The sequence below is a fragment of the Eschrichtius robustus genome, chromosome 18 (assembly GCF_028021215.1).
Source record: "Eschrichtius robustus isolate mEscRob2 chromosome 18, mEscRob2.pri, whole genome shotgun sequence".
Lineage (NCBI taxonomy): Eukaryota > Metazoa > Chordata > Mammalia > Artiodactyla > Eschrichtiidae > Eschrichtius > Eschrichtius robustus.
The window spans coordinates 1,014,997-1,028,817 of record NC_090841.1 but is presented as its reverse complement, the minus strand read 5'-3'; the positions used below and the strand labels follow the sequence as shown (position 1 = coordinate 1,028,817).

Sequence of the window (13,821 nt, the reverse complement as noted above, 5' to 3'; positions counted from 1 at the left end):
CGTGGCGCTTGCCTTTCTCTTACCTTGCAGGCGAAGAGCGGGTTTCTGGGGCGGGCCCTGTCGCCAGAGCCAGGCCAGGGTGATCCCTGGGAACGCGCTGGGAGCGGGCGCTGACATTTTACACCGCTTGTATTCTCCAGGGTTCTAAAACAAGAGTTAAACGTAGCTCCGTTTTCAGTCTTTCTGGTTAGCTTTTTTTTTTTTTTTTTGGCTTATGGATAGAAATAATTTTTTTCTTCATCGCTGGATTAAGAAAAATTACTGAATGTGCTGTTGTCAGGTCGATGGAGGCGATACTTCTGTGTGCGTTTGTCGTCTCTTTGAGGAAGATTTGTGTTTACGCACCCTGACAGCCCTCTAGCCAGGGTCACGTCAGGAGATAGTCTTTCAAAAAAAAAAAAAAAAGAGGAGATAATCTAGTTCTCACCCTAGCCGTGATTCTGAGACTGACCACGGAATTGGTAGTGACAGCCTCCATTATGAAGTTAATGTGTTGTTTCCTTGTTACTGAGAAGTAACCTATGTGCTGTTCACTTTGGTACAATAAAATGTCTAGTGCTCTGTTAGCTGTTCAGTTAATGGCTTTAACACCAATCCTTGCCTGAATCAATAATTTTATTAAGAGTCTGAAAATGATGATTTTTTTTTTTTTTTCTAAATCTTATTCTCCATGTATTATCTGGGATTCTGTATAGTCTTAGGTCCTGACTGTTTTGTCCTTTCGGATCAGTTTTCCACTGGTCATCAAAAAGAAACCTGTGATTAGTGCATCTCTCGTAGTAGTGTTCCTGCCTTCCCTCTGCCCTTGTAAATCCTTGACAAACTTGGCTTTGCACGTAGGCTGTTACGCGTCACAGCACACTTCATTAGTTAGACAGCTTTTAGGAATGGATATTGTTTCAACTGGGTCATGTTCATAGGATATCTGAAGTGGTGATATTTCACGTTACTTGATAGTTTTGTGAGATGAAGGGATGTGGGTAGGATGCTAGAGCTATGAGGGACCTTCATAGGGAAAGGGAACTAGTGGGGACTAAAAGACTGGCAGGAGATCAAGTCACTGACTCAGGTGTTACCACTTAGAAAAGCCATTTTTCTCAGCAGCGTGTTCCTAGCGTAGTTGAACGCAGTGTGCAAAGGACTAGGTTTAGTGCCAGCCAAATTGGGGTTTACATCTCTGCTCTCTTATTACTTTGGCAAGTGCAAACTAAATAAGAGTCAGTAAATGCACGTCTTATTCAATTAAATACATTTTTATTATGCACATTTTATAAGTGAGTAAATTGTGTCTGTCTTCCCGATTGCTATGAAAATTGTAAATCGCCTAGCCCATAAGTTATGTGGGACACACACACACACACACACACACACACACACACACATTGTTAATGGTGGCTGCAATTCTTATCTTTGTTTTGTTTCCTGATATTTCTTCCGCTTTATCTTTCAACCCTTTTACTAAGCTTTCCATTTCTGCTAAGCTTTTCATTTCCAAAAGCTCTTTTTTATACTAGAGATATTAGTTTTATATGGTCTTTTGCTTGTCATGTATCTGTCTAGACTACTGGTAGTTTGTGGGTTTTCATTCTCTGTTTTCTTTTTCCTGCATTTTTCTCTTTCCTTTGTTTTTTGTTTTTTTTTTTCTCTTTTAACAACTATTTTTCTTATGAGAAGCTTTTTCCAGATAGTTCATAATTCTTGACAGGTCTACTCATGATTAAGAATTGGGAAATGGAGAATAGATTGGAAGAGTGAATGGAACTTTCAGCTTGGCGCTTCACTGTAGGATGGTTCTTTTTTGGCCAATTGATGGAGAATCTCTAAAGTCGTTATTTTTAGGTCTTTCCTTTTTTCGGGTTCCTAATTCCACAGAAAGGAGTGTTTCGGAGAAAGAGGTTTTCCAGGGAATAGTCTGCTGCTTGGAAGATAGAAGTCTGGATGCCAGCTCTCTGGAAATCAAGGGAGAGAGGGGGCATTTCATATGCATGCTATTGAAGCATTCACCAGTGCCTGGTGAACCTGAGACAAAGACCTTATGTTCTCTCCTCTCCAAAGAATAAAAGTCTAGAGCTTGGGCCAGGGTGGGGAAAGACATGTCATCACCAAAGTGGAGGGAGGGAGGGAAGGGATTTGGGATTTCACATCCTCCTGTTTTAGCCACCTGCTTCCCTTATAGGCTTTGAGCCTCGTGAAGATTCTGCAGCGTTAAGTCAGGATGTTTCTCAGCCTTTTCCATCAGGATTTTAGAGGTTGGCTGTCTCAGGCAGAGTTGGTTAACAGCTTATCCACCTGCTCTTTAGCTTATCAAATTTTGTTCCTTTTGTTTCTTCTCTTTGTTTTTCCTTTCCTTGTCAGTAGGAACTTTACTGTTGTTATGGGGGTTTTAGAAGGGATTGAAGTTAGTTGTGTGTGATCAGTCTACAGTCTTAATCCCTACCAGGCTATTGATTTCTAGATAGTAGTTTTGTACTTAGACACTTAAGTAATTCTCTTGCTGTTTGTCATAACTGTTCATTTGATTTTTCTTTTTTCCTGTTTCGTTACATTTGTGAGTAAAACCTCCAGAATCATCATACACCTTTATTTTGTTTCTGATTTTAAATGGGAATGCTTGTAGTATATCTCACTATCATGAAGCTGGCTTTGGAATTGATGTTATTTTTATGTAAATATATAAATATTTTAATATTAAGAAAGATCTGTTCTGTGACAGTGTAAGTCCAGAGGTGCCGTAGAACGTGTCCTAGAACTCATTAGTGTTCAACAAGTTTTTATAGCATACATCCTTTATCTTTTATAGAGTCGCAAAAATATAGGTGTGCTTATAGGTGGCCAAAAAATGAACATTTGAAGCAATAATTAAATAATTGAAAATACTTTCTTGGTGATTTTAACATTTGAAGACTCATGAGCAGGTTAGTTTACCATTCTCATCACGTACTAATCTTGTCATATTAGTATCACACCATTTCTATTTTAGCAGCTGTTTTTTTAACTGATTCGTTTTAATATGTAAGTTTTACTTAATTGTACACAAACATAATTGAATATTGAATGGCTACTAAATTATTCAATTGGTTTTTTTTTTAATAGAAGGTGATCTCAGGAAAATTCATGATACTCAGTTATAACTTAAGAATTCAGCAGAAATTTTTGCAGCTTTAAAAAACCATATTTAAAAAACTAACACTGAACTGCACACTTAAAAATGATTAAAATGGCATTTTATGTTGTATATATTTTACCATAATTTTTGAAAAAAAAGATAATTGTAGCAACCTTTAGGAAATAAAAACTGCTATGAGTTGTTACTAAAAGTAAACACAATAGGACAAACTACCCTTATTTGTGTCTTTGTTTTAGTGTTAACTCTTGTCTTTACCCCTAATTAAATACCTTCTTAACTTTGCAGGGTTGTTACCCACAACCTAGAGATAGTTTGCGTTTAAGAGTCTTGCTCGGGTTTCAGCCTAACTTTCTGTTCTTAGGACAATTTTTTTTTTTTTTTGGCTGCGCTGCGAGGCTTGTGGGATCTCAGTTTCCCGACCAGGGATTGAACCCTGGGCCACAGCAATGAAAGCCTGGAATCCTAACCACTAGGCCACCAGGGAACGCCCATTAGATTCTGCACTTCTCTGTGTGGATTTTCCTTTGATTTTATATTAATTTTCATTGCATCAAAATGAAAATCAATTAAACATTAAATAGTTGTAGATGAATCAGATACCACAGGAAGACTAGGTAAATATTTAAGATTAACTAGACACTTGTTGAAATCCTAAGGTGTAGGCAAAGTATTTGCCTGAATACCCTCTCAATGGAGAGGAATTTAACATTTTTTGCACTCTGTAATATGTACAGGCAGAGAGAGACTAGGGACTTGCAAGTTCACTTACCACAGTTAAAACCTCAGAGTCCTTTTTATCCCCATTGGCAGTTTATAGTTTAGAAAAGTAAAACTCAATGAAGTGAGGTAATTTGCTCAGCGTCTTAGCTAAACTCTAACTTTTTCTCTTTTTAGATAATATTATAGAAATGGTTAAAATTTTTTTGTAGTCTTATGTTTATGGAATTAAGAAAGTGATGGTTAAATTGTATACACAATGACTTTTAATAGTGGTTAGGGTTAGGTTTTAAGTTTTTTACAATCTGGAATTTGAAAATAGGTGAATACTTAATCTTTTATCAGAAATAGATGACTACAATGAGCTGAGCATAAAGAATGCTCTTTCTGTTATTTTCTTTGGGAAGATTAAGATAGGCCCTAACAGCCACCAGAGGGTACTGTGGAGTCAGCTATAGCTCTTTTCCAAAAATTGTTCTTTTCTGTTCTAGGTTTATTCAAATACAGAAAGGACTGAGAGAATTCATATATAACAGCTCTTATATTTCATAATTCAGTTTAGGCTGAATTATTGCCTCTTTTCTCTGAAAATCAACCACATAATAAGCTTACTGGATGAGTGTTAACCATGATCCTAATTTTTGTATTTCCTTTGTAACCCTTTTAAACTGGTTCCTTAGATTTGTTATTTCTTTATCTTTGAACTAGAGTTATTTGAATGTTGATTTTGTTTTAATGAATTCACTCATCTTAATAAAACAAGTAATTTTTAAAAAAATTGTATACAGTAATTGCATATAATGTAGTGGCTATGAAATAGATTATAGAGTCAGATTTCTTGGATTTGAGTCCTGACTCTACCCTTTCCAGCAGTGGAGACTTGAGCGGGCCAGGCGGATTACTTAATCTTCTTATCTTCTGAGTCTTAGTTTCCTGATGGATAAAATGGGAAAAAGAATAGTTCCTGCCTCACCTTTATAAGCATTTACTGAATTGCTATATTTAACGGCATAGTACCTATTAAGAATAAACATTACTGATTGTATGACTGTAAGTACTATCACTTAAAATTAGTTGGGAAAATTTTAGAATAGAATGTTACTTAGCGTATTTCAATATGAGATGTTTAAAATTGAATGATGACTGCTGTATGAGTGACTTTTCTTTATTATTCAACACCCATACAGATCCTACCTCCTTCACTGTCTTGAGCTTCTAAGAAAATTGAAGCCAGCATGTGTAAACTTACCTCAGCTTTCCATCTATTATTTCTACATACTTATATACGTTCTAATTACAACTGCACAAAACCTTGAACAGCATGGGTTTGGACTGCACGGATCCACTTATACATAGATTTTTTTCAGTAAATACTATAGTACTGCATGATCCAGGGTTGGTTGAATCTGCAGATATGGAACCTTGGATTCGGAGGGCTAACTGTGGGACTTGAGCATCCATGGATATCCTGGGACCAGTCCCCTCGTGGATACCAAGGGACAGCCATACACTTACCTTTTCCCCCTCTCACTTTTGAGATAAAGGTGACTTTTGTTCATGATCAGTTTCACTACCAGCTGTGCACGCATCCTCCTCCTCCTCTTCTCTCATCTGCTTTCAGAGCTGTGCTTCATTGGTCGGTCACCTCTCCAGATTCTTCCAACTATGTCTCTGCTGGATCCTTTTCGTTTGTCATTCTCTAGTGCATAGTAGGTACACAGAGGTGTTTGCTGAATAAAACACAAAGTGGCTAAGAATTTGGAGCCCTGGGTTTTGAGTCCTATTTGGCCTTACCCAGATTCGTTTCCTGATCTGTAAAATGAATTAAATTATATCTACATCATGGGTTTTTCAGAATTTTGTATAAAAAACCTATAGCATAGTGTCTGGTGATTCCTCAACAAGGACAAAAAAATAAAGATTCAGAAACGTTTAATGTTGGAAGCAGAGAATTTGAAAAGCAATGACAGAAGACCCTAGGGAAATAGAGTTTGGACAGTATCATAGTCATTTCAGTAGATAAAAGTATATTTAGTATAGTGATTGTATTTGGACCCTGAGTTATTGGTAATTGATGGAATTATTTTGAACAATTTTCTCTTTCAAGGAATGACTTAGATAAAATCACATAAAGTAATTTAAAATTTCACTTGTGCTATTTAATTGCAATAAAATGCAATGATCATAGTATACTAGAACTTTTTTTTCTTTTCTCTCTCTGTTATAGGTTCTTTGGCATAGATAAATGTTCAGTGGGAGGATTAGACTTGACTGAACAGACTCCTGTTTTATTAGGGAGTAAAGCCATGGCAGCTAGTTTCATGGACGTAGCATTTGGTGACCCAGCTAGTCCTTTAGTTAATAGATCTAGAAACTCGTCAGCGGAGGATGATGATGATGTTGTATTTATTGAATCTATACAACCTCCTTCAAGTTCTGCTCCAGTAATAGCTGATCAAAGAAATTTTATATTTGCTGCATCAAGAAATGAAAAGCTACAAGGAAATTATTCCATAATTCTTCCTTCCTCAAGAGATTTGGCTTCTCAGAAGGGAAGTATAAGTGAGACAATTGTCATTGATGATGAAGAGGACATGGAAACAAATAGAAGGGAAAAGACAATTTCTTCTAGTTTTATTGAATGGGCACTTCCTGGAAGTAAAAACAGAACCAAAGATTTGGATTTCTCCACTTCCAGTCTTTCAAGAAGTAAGGTAAATGCTGGAATGGGTAATGGTGTTATCACTACAGAATCGACTCTGAAATTCATATTACTAATGTTACAACCTTAGAAACAGGTATTAAGCTCTGAATGATGGGCGAGATACGAACTTAATGATTACAAATATAACATCACTATAGAATACCAGCTTGGGAGATGTCGCTAACGGACTGCAGTCGAGTAACTTTGGTGTTAATATGCAAACATACACCCCGTCTTTAACTTCACAGACCAAGACTGCAGTAGGACCTTTTAATCCTGGTAGAATGAATGTGGCAGGAGACGTATTTCAGAACGGAGGATTTACAGCTCATCATAGTCCTGGTAAGCAGTAAGTGATGCTAAATATTTTCTTTCCACCCTAAGTAAATAATCTTTTGGCTGTTACTTTTAGTACCTATATCTATTTTATTCTATATGTGAAATATTTTTTGTTAACTTTCGTATTAAAATAGAATTTTTTGCTAAATAAAACTGTGCAGTCTACTCTATTTTACCCAAGGTGATTTATATGTGAAGTGTTTTTTTTTTTTTTAACTTTGGGTTTATTTATCTATTTATTTATTTATTTATGGCTGTGTTGGGTCTTCGTTTCTGTGCGAGGGCTTTCTCTAGTTGCGGCAAGTGGGGGCCACTCTTCATCGCGGTGCGCCGGCCTCTCATTATCGCGGCCTCTCTTGTTGCGGAGCACAGGCTCCAGACGCGCAGGCTCAGTAATTGTGGCTCACGGGCCTAGTTGCTCCGCGGCATGTGGGATCTTCCCAGACCAGGGCTCGAACCCGTGTCCCCTGCATTGGCAGGCAGATTCTCAACCACTGCGCCACCAGGGAAGCCCTGTGAAGTGTTTTAATTGAAAACTCCCATAACTACTACCTCCATCTTTGTTTACTAGCATCTTTATTTTAATGTAAAAGTCATAGAATAAAAAGATGGATAGTGAACTAAAGGATTAAAGTAATATTACATAACAATTAAATTTTATTTAATTTGTAATTACATAACCTGACCTTTCAATTTTTGTTTTTCACGTGTTTACCTTTAGACTGCTTGTCTCTGATTTTTGGTTTTAAATCAGCATTTTATTAGTTGCTTCATTTTAAATTTGGAAACCTCTCTTACCTTTAAATCAGAGATTTGTTTTTTTCCCCTATTTTTTGGCCGCACCACGCGGCATGCAGGATCTTAGTTCGCTGACCAGGGATTGAACCCCTGCAGTGGAAGCACTGAGTCTTAACCACTGGACCGCCAGGAAAGTCCCAAATCAAGAGATCTGTATTCTTAAGACTCTTATGAGGCCAGTTGTGTTCTGGTAAAATATAATGAAAGTTATTTAAAATTTAGCAAATCTTTTTTGCGGATTTTTCATGACTTGGTGTGCTGTTTGTTTTTTCGGGTTTTTTTTTTTTTTTTTGGTGTTTGTTTGTTTTGGGTCATTTTAGTGCTTTTAGCTATCAACCAACTTAGAATTTTAGGAAAGGACTGGAAAGTAATTAGAGCTAAGAACCGAATCACTTGTTTTAATGGAATGCTAGTATTTTTTTTCTTAAAAAATTTTTTTTAATTAATCTTTTTCTCTGGTTATGAGAATATTACAGAACATTTGAAGGAAATCATAGTTAGAAATAAGAAAATAGTATCTGTCACCTACCTCACTAAGTAGAAGTGACTGACAACTTAAAATTTTGGTTTGTTTGCTTTCAGTCTTTTGCCTCTGTGGTTCTAAAAATAGAATTTAGAGCATACTGTATTTAGTTTTGTGTTCTCTTGATTTATTTAATCTAAATTTTAGTATGTTATGTCATTTTAAAAATAGAAGTTTCAGTGGGTATAAAATATTCCTTTGTCTGAGATATTTATTCCTCTACTTTTTAAGCATTTATATGGCTTTTCATTTTTTACTATTGAAACTCCACACACTAAATGTCTTTGTTTATATTGTTTATTATTTCTATAGGACAGTTGTTCTCAAACTTTTTGGTCTCAGTTTCACTCTTGTAAATGATTGAGGATCCCAAAGTTTTTTGTTTTGTTTTTAATCTGTTATCATATTAGAAATTAAAACTTAAATTTAAAAGGTATTTATTCATTTAACAATAATTATTATGTGACATATTTTTGATGAAAGATAACTACTTTCACTAAAGAAATTTAGTGAACAGTGATGTATTACAGTTACACAAATCTTTTTGAAGTCTGGCTTAATAGAAGACAGCAAGGTATATCTAGCTCCTCAAATCTATTTCTACATTGAATGTGTTGCAATATTTTCTTTTGTTTGAAGTATAAGAAGAAAATCTGGCCTCATGTACATATGTGGTTGTAGAATGGAGCAATATTTTAGTAGCCTTTTTAGTTAATTATGGATAGTTTTTTCCTTTTCCTTTTGACACAGCTCCAAAACTTGATAAGTGGTAGTTTCTTAAAAGTTCTTACAGTGTGGAATCTGAAACTATATAATGAACTTTTCATACTTTATTACATTAAAATTCATTTATCTTTGAATGAATTTTACCTTTGTATGATTTGGTAGCATTGTGCTTTGGTTATTTGGAAAGTGTTGATTCACTGAGTTACCTAGGTCTTCTAAATGTTGACACCTTAGAAAGCTGTCACGCTAGCAGTGGTGGATGCAGGTTTTCAAAGATTCTGATTTTCACTCGAAAGCTCATATTTTCTCATCGGCAACAAATACTGTTATTTTTTTGAAGTGAAAGGCTTATTTTAAGAAAATGTCAATAACCAATTTGTTTTGTCGTTCCTTTAAGGCTAGTTCAGCTTGCAATGCAACAGTTTTACAAGTGCTTTTCCACTCTTTCTCATTGTTCTTCGGTATGAAACAGAAGTGGCTTCTGGATGCTTCCCTGTTCATCATACAGAGTATTAAGATGTAGTCAGAGGCTGAAATTTAGTAAAATTGATACTAATTTTTACCTTTTCACCAAGGACTTCTGTTGCATAATAAATAATTTCACTGGCCTTTGTCCCTGGTTCTTGGGAGAGAGAATAAATCCTTGAAATTTACCAGATTCCTAATAACTAATGATTAAGGCTCAGGGTCACTGGAAAGACCAACCGTGTGATTTGAGTGTTGGGCCTTTGAGCCAGCCCAGCCTCCATGGAGGAGAGAGAGGCTGGGATTGAGTCCAGTCACATGCAGCGAATAATCCCACCAGTCACACCCACACAATGAAACCCAGTAAAAACTCAGCTGTGCCGGGTGGGTGACGCTACCCGCTTCCTCAGAGAGAGGGCACAGAAGCTCTGGCATTGGGACCCTTCCTCACCCCATATGTCTCTTCATTTGGCTGGTCCTGATTTGTATCCTTTAAATAAAACTGATCATAAGTATAGAGCTTTCCTGAGTTCTCTGAATCTTTCTATCAAATTATCAAATCTGAAGGGGCCTTAGGAACCTCCCAGATTTACAGCCAGTTGGCCAGAAGTCCAGGTGGCGTGTAAAGTGAGGGCAGTCTTGCTGTGGACTGTGCCTTCAGAATGGGGGCTGGTGCTGTCTCCAGGTGGTTAGCATCAGAATTGTGTTGACCAGTTGTTGTTGGAAGAACAGCAGAAGTACAGGTGCTACTTTTTCTTTCTTTTGTGCAAGTGCCTGATAGTGAAGAAAATTTTACTAGTACAGTTTGGTTCCACTGCCAGCAGTTTTACCCATCATTGCTTCTGCACCATTAGTGCAGATGCCAACACAATGAAAAAGGCAAATAATCTTAGTTTTATTATGGAAATAGTTTGGCCTGGCAGATCCCCTTTTATTTCTTATGTAATGTTGAATAGAAGTGATCAGAGTGTAAAGTCTTGTCTTGTTCTTTGTTTCGTTGGCCATGCCTCGCGGCTTGCAAGATCTTAGTTCCCTAACCAGGGATTGAACCCCAAGCACTCAGCAGTGAAAGCGCCTTCTGTTGTCTTGTTCTTGACTTGGGGTGGAGGGGGAGCATTTGACATTTCATCATTTAGGGTATTCGCTTATGTCAAATATAATAAGCTTTTTACGTTCATAATTTATTTAATAGCTTGTGTCTAGTCTTTGCAGTTATAAACAGGTTTCTCATGAATATCTCTAAGTTTGTCACACATTTTCTAGTGAAAAGTTTCTGTAGGTGAAATTGCTAAGTCAAATGTCAACGTATTTTTAAAGCTTTTCATGGTTAATACAGAATGGTCCTCAACAAAAAATTATGTTTGTTGTTGTTGTTATAATATTGTAAGCTCTCCTCAGGGGTAGGAGTATTATTAATGTTTGCTAAACTGATCATTTAGAGGTGATATCCTCTTAATGTATATATATCATTGAACTTTTAAAAATACTTTTGCAGACTTTTTATGAATTTGTTCATTCATGTTTGTCATCTACGTATTACTATGTACATCTTTTGTTTATTGATTGAGTGAAACCTGAGAAATAATATTAAAAAATTGTGATTTCTATATTGAATGATGTGTTTAGCTTAAAAGCAGTTGAAGATGATGTTGAAGACTTGAAATAATGTCCATTGAAAATCATTCTTTTGGATCTGTTTCTTTCACTCTTCTTTTTAAAGTTTTTTATTGCAATGTAATTGATTTGTTTCTTTCACTCTTATTTTTTGTTTTGTAATTATTTCCTAAATTTTACATGTATATTTTTGCAAGCATAAATTACATCTTATGTATGTAAGTGAAGTTAAAACCAGAAGGCTTGCCATGTATTTCTTTTATGTTTCAGCCTTGACCGTTTTTCACCTTCTGGAGTAAATTGAAGTTGTGTATTGAATGGTGAAGTGGATCAATAACATGCTTTTCAATTTAAAAGCATAGCACATAGACTGATACTTAACTGTAAAAAAGCATACTGTAGTTAGATGCTATACTGTTACTTCACTCAAATTGTGGACATAATTGAGACTAGCAAAAGTTGTTTGATAGTAGTTTTGACTACTCTTGGATGTATTTTTATTCTTGTCATCCCTTTATCTCATTAATTCAAAACTGTATTTTATATTACAGTGATAATTTTTTCATGCCATGAGGTATCAATGATTTTAAAAAGTAACAGACAAGAAGCGTTAAAGGACTCCCCTGACATTCATTCATATATTTGAAGACATTCTTAACTACATTTAAACTATTTTGTTTGTGCTGTGGCAATGAATTTCTGTTATCTATGAAGTATGGATGAATTTACAGTGTTCCTGGGTTCTCTAAAGTTCTGTTTCGGGGGGGAAAAGTTACAGAACTATATCCTTTATTTATTTTATTATTATTTTTTAAAAATAAATTTATTTATTTATTTATGGCTGAGTTGGGTCTTCGTTGTTGTGCGCTGGCTTCTCATTGCCGTGGCTTCTCTTGTTGTGGAGCACGGGCTCTAGGCACATGGGATTCAGTAGTTGTGGCTCGCAGGCTCTAGAGCTCAGGCTCAGTAGTTGTGGCGCACGGGCTTAGTTGCTCCACGGCATGTGAGATCTTCCCAGACCAGGGCTTGAACCCATGTCCCCTGCATTGGCAGGCGGATTCTTAACCTCTGCGCCACCAAGGAAGCCCTATACTTTAAATAATACCATTTGGTCCAGAATTCTAAAAAGAGGGTCTACAGATTTGTCAGGTAAAGAGTGATGGTGAAGATGTGTCTGAAGCTTTCTGAAAGGTGGAGTCACTTGTCAAAAAGGACTGTCTTCTTGTCGTTGCTCTTTTCACTCTTTGTTTAAGTTGGATGTAGCATAGTGAAAGCTGTCTAATTTTAGTATTAACCCTAAATTTTGTTTTTGCTTGCTGTCAGCTTTTGTAAAATTAACCAATTTTACCAGAAGACTTACAGAGTAAGATGGTGACCATTGTATTACTATTGTAATTGTTGTTATTATTTAGAGTCAGAGCTCCCCCAGAGTGTCTTACTTTAGTTGCTGTGTGCTTCCCACTTCTACAGAATGAAGGTTTTCCAGCACAGAAAAAAGAAAAAAAATAAGAGCAAGATGAGGATTTCTGGAGTTGAGTTATATTTGAATCTAGGGCTTAAGGGTTCAAATTTTATCCTATAAAATTATGGTTCTGCATAAAGTACAAATAAAACTGTGTAATATCTTACGAAAGTAAGATCGTGTCCATTAGAATGGACCTTTGAGTCATTTAATCTTTTCATTAACCTTTAGGGTAGACTGCATTTCAGTGAAAGTTCTTCAGCCATCATGTATGTTTATGTAAACAGCAAAATTTCATCAAAGAAAATACTGAGACTTAGAAATTGTTTTTGCATCTGTGTTGTATTTTTGTTGGATTATAAACATTTCTGGCCATGATACTGATTCTAGGAAGTTCTGCTTATGATAATAATAGACTTTAGACTAATAATCGATAGGTAACTCCTGTCCCTCCTGCAGAGAATAATGGGGGGGAGGGAGACAAAACGTATAAAATATCGAAAGCATCACAGAGCTACAAATACACTGAAAAAATGAGGTTTCTCATATCTGAGAAGGAGCCTCAGAGGAGTTATCTCTTACTTGGGGTTGCTTTTCTCTAATGGGTATGTGTTCAGTTCCAGAAAAGGCTGCTAAGAATCTAAGGGGAACTTTCAACAGACTCACAGGGGCCCACAAAGAAGGACACTGATTTAAAAAATATATACATCGACCTTTGGATTGGGGATGCTAACATAATCCAGATTGTCAATTTTTTTTTTTTTTTTTTCAGTTTTTCATGTAAAACTACTAGGGATATGAGGAGGCAGGCCATATAATGAAATAAGAGAAAAAGCAGACAATAGAAGTGAACGCACAAGGGGTGCAGGTACTAGGAGTATCAGACAGCCTACATTTTGATTGCAGGTTTGGCACAGCTGAAGAGAGTGTGAATGAACTGGAATATGTATCAGAGTATTATCTAGACAGAGTCAGAACCAAAAGGGGGGAAATACAGAAAAGAATGTAAGAGACTTAGGACATTTGATGAAAAGGACATGTAATTAATGTCCCAGAAAGAGGAAGAAAGAAATGAGGCAGAAGAGATGTAACTGAGGATTTTCTAAAATGGAGAAAAACATCAACCCTTGAATTCGAGAACCTTTACAAATTCTGAGCAGGATAAATATCCAAGAGACCATTAAGAGACATGTAGAGAAATCATAGTCAAAAATTGGAAGCAATCATCCGCCTGTAGATGGTAGCCTCCTTCTCCCCTGAGTAGCAAAGACTGCTCCCATGTCCTGCCTCCTGTCTGTCATACACAGTGGGGTGTTGCTCCAGGAACTTTTGCTGTGGGCAATAAA

At 36.2% G+C, this 13,821-nt stretch overlaps 1 protein-coding gene across 3 annotated transcripts in view; it reads left to right on the top strand.

Annotated features, from left to right (window-relative positions):
• Positions 1-13,821, top strand: part of ZMYM5 (zinc finger MYM-type containing 5) — a 78,665-nt gene that overhangs the window by 46,636 nt on the left and 18,208 nt on the right. For 2 of the 3 annotated variants that reach the window (XM_068526859.1, XM_068526860.1), the window contains exons 6-7: positions 6,072-6,558; positions 6,797-6,890. In XM_068526859.1, the coding sequence (XP_068382960.1) occupies positions 6,072-6,558; positions 6,797-6,890 (581 nt within the window). Of the gene's footprint in view, positions 1-6,071; positions 6,559-6,796; positions 6,891-11,283; positions 11,399-13,821 lie in introns of those variants that run through there. The other variant, XM_068526861.1, reaches the window with a different exon arrangement.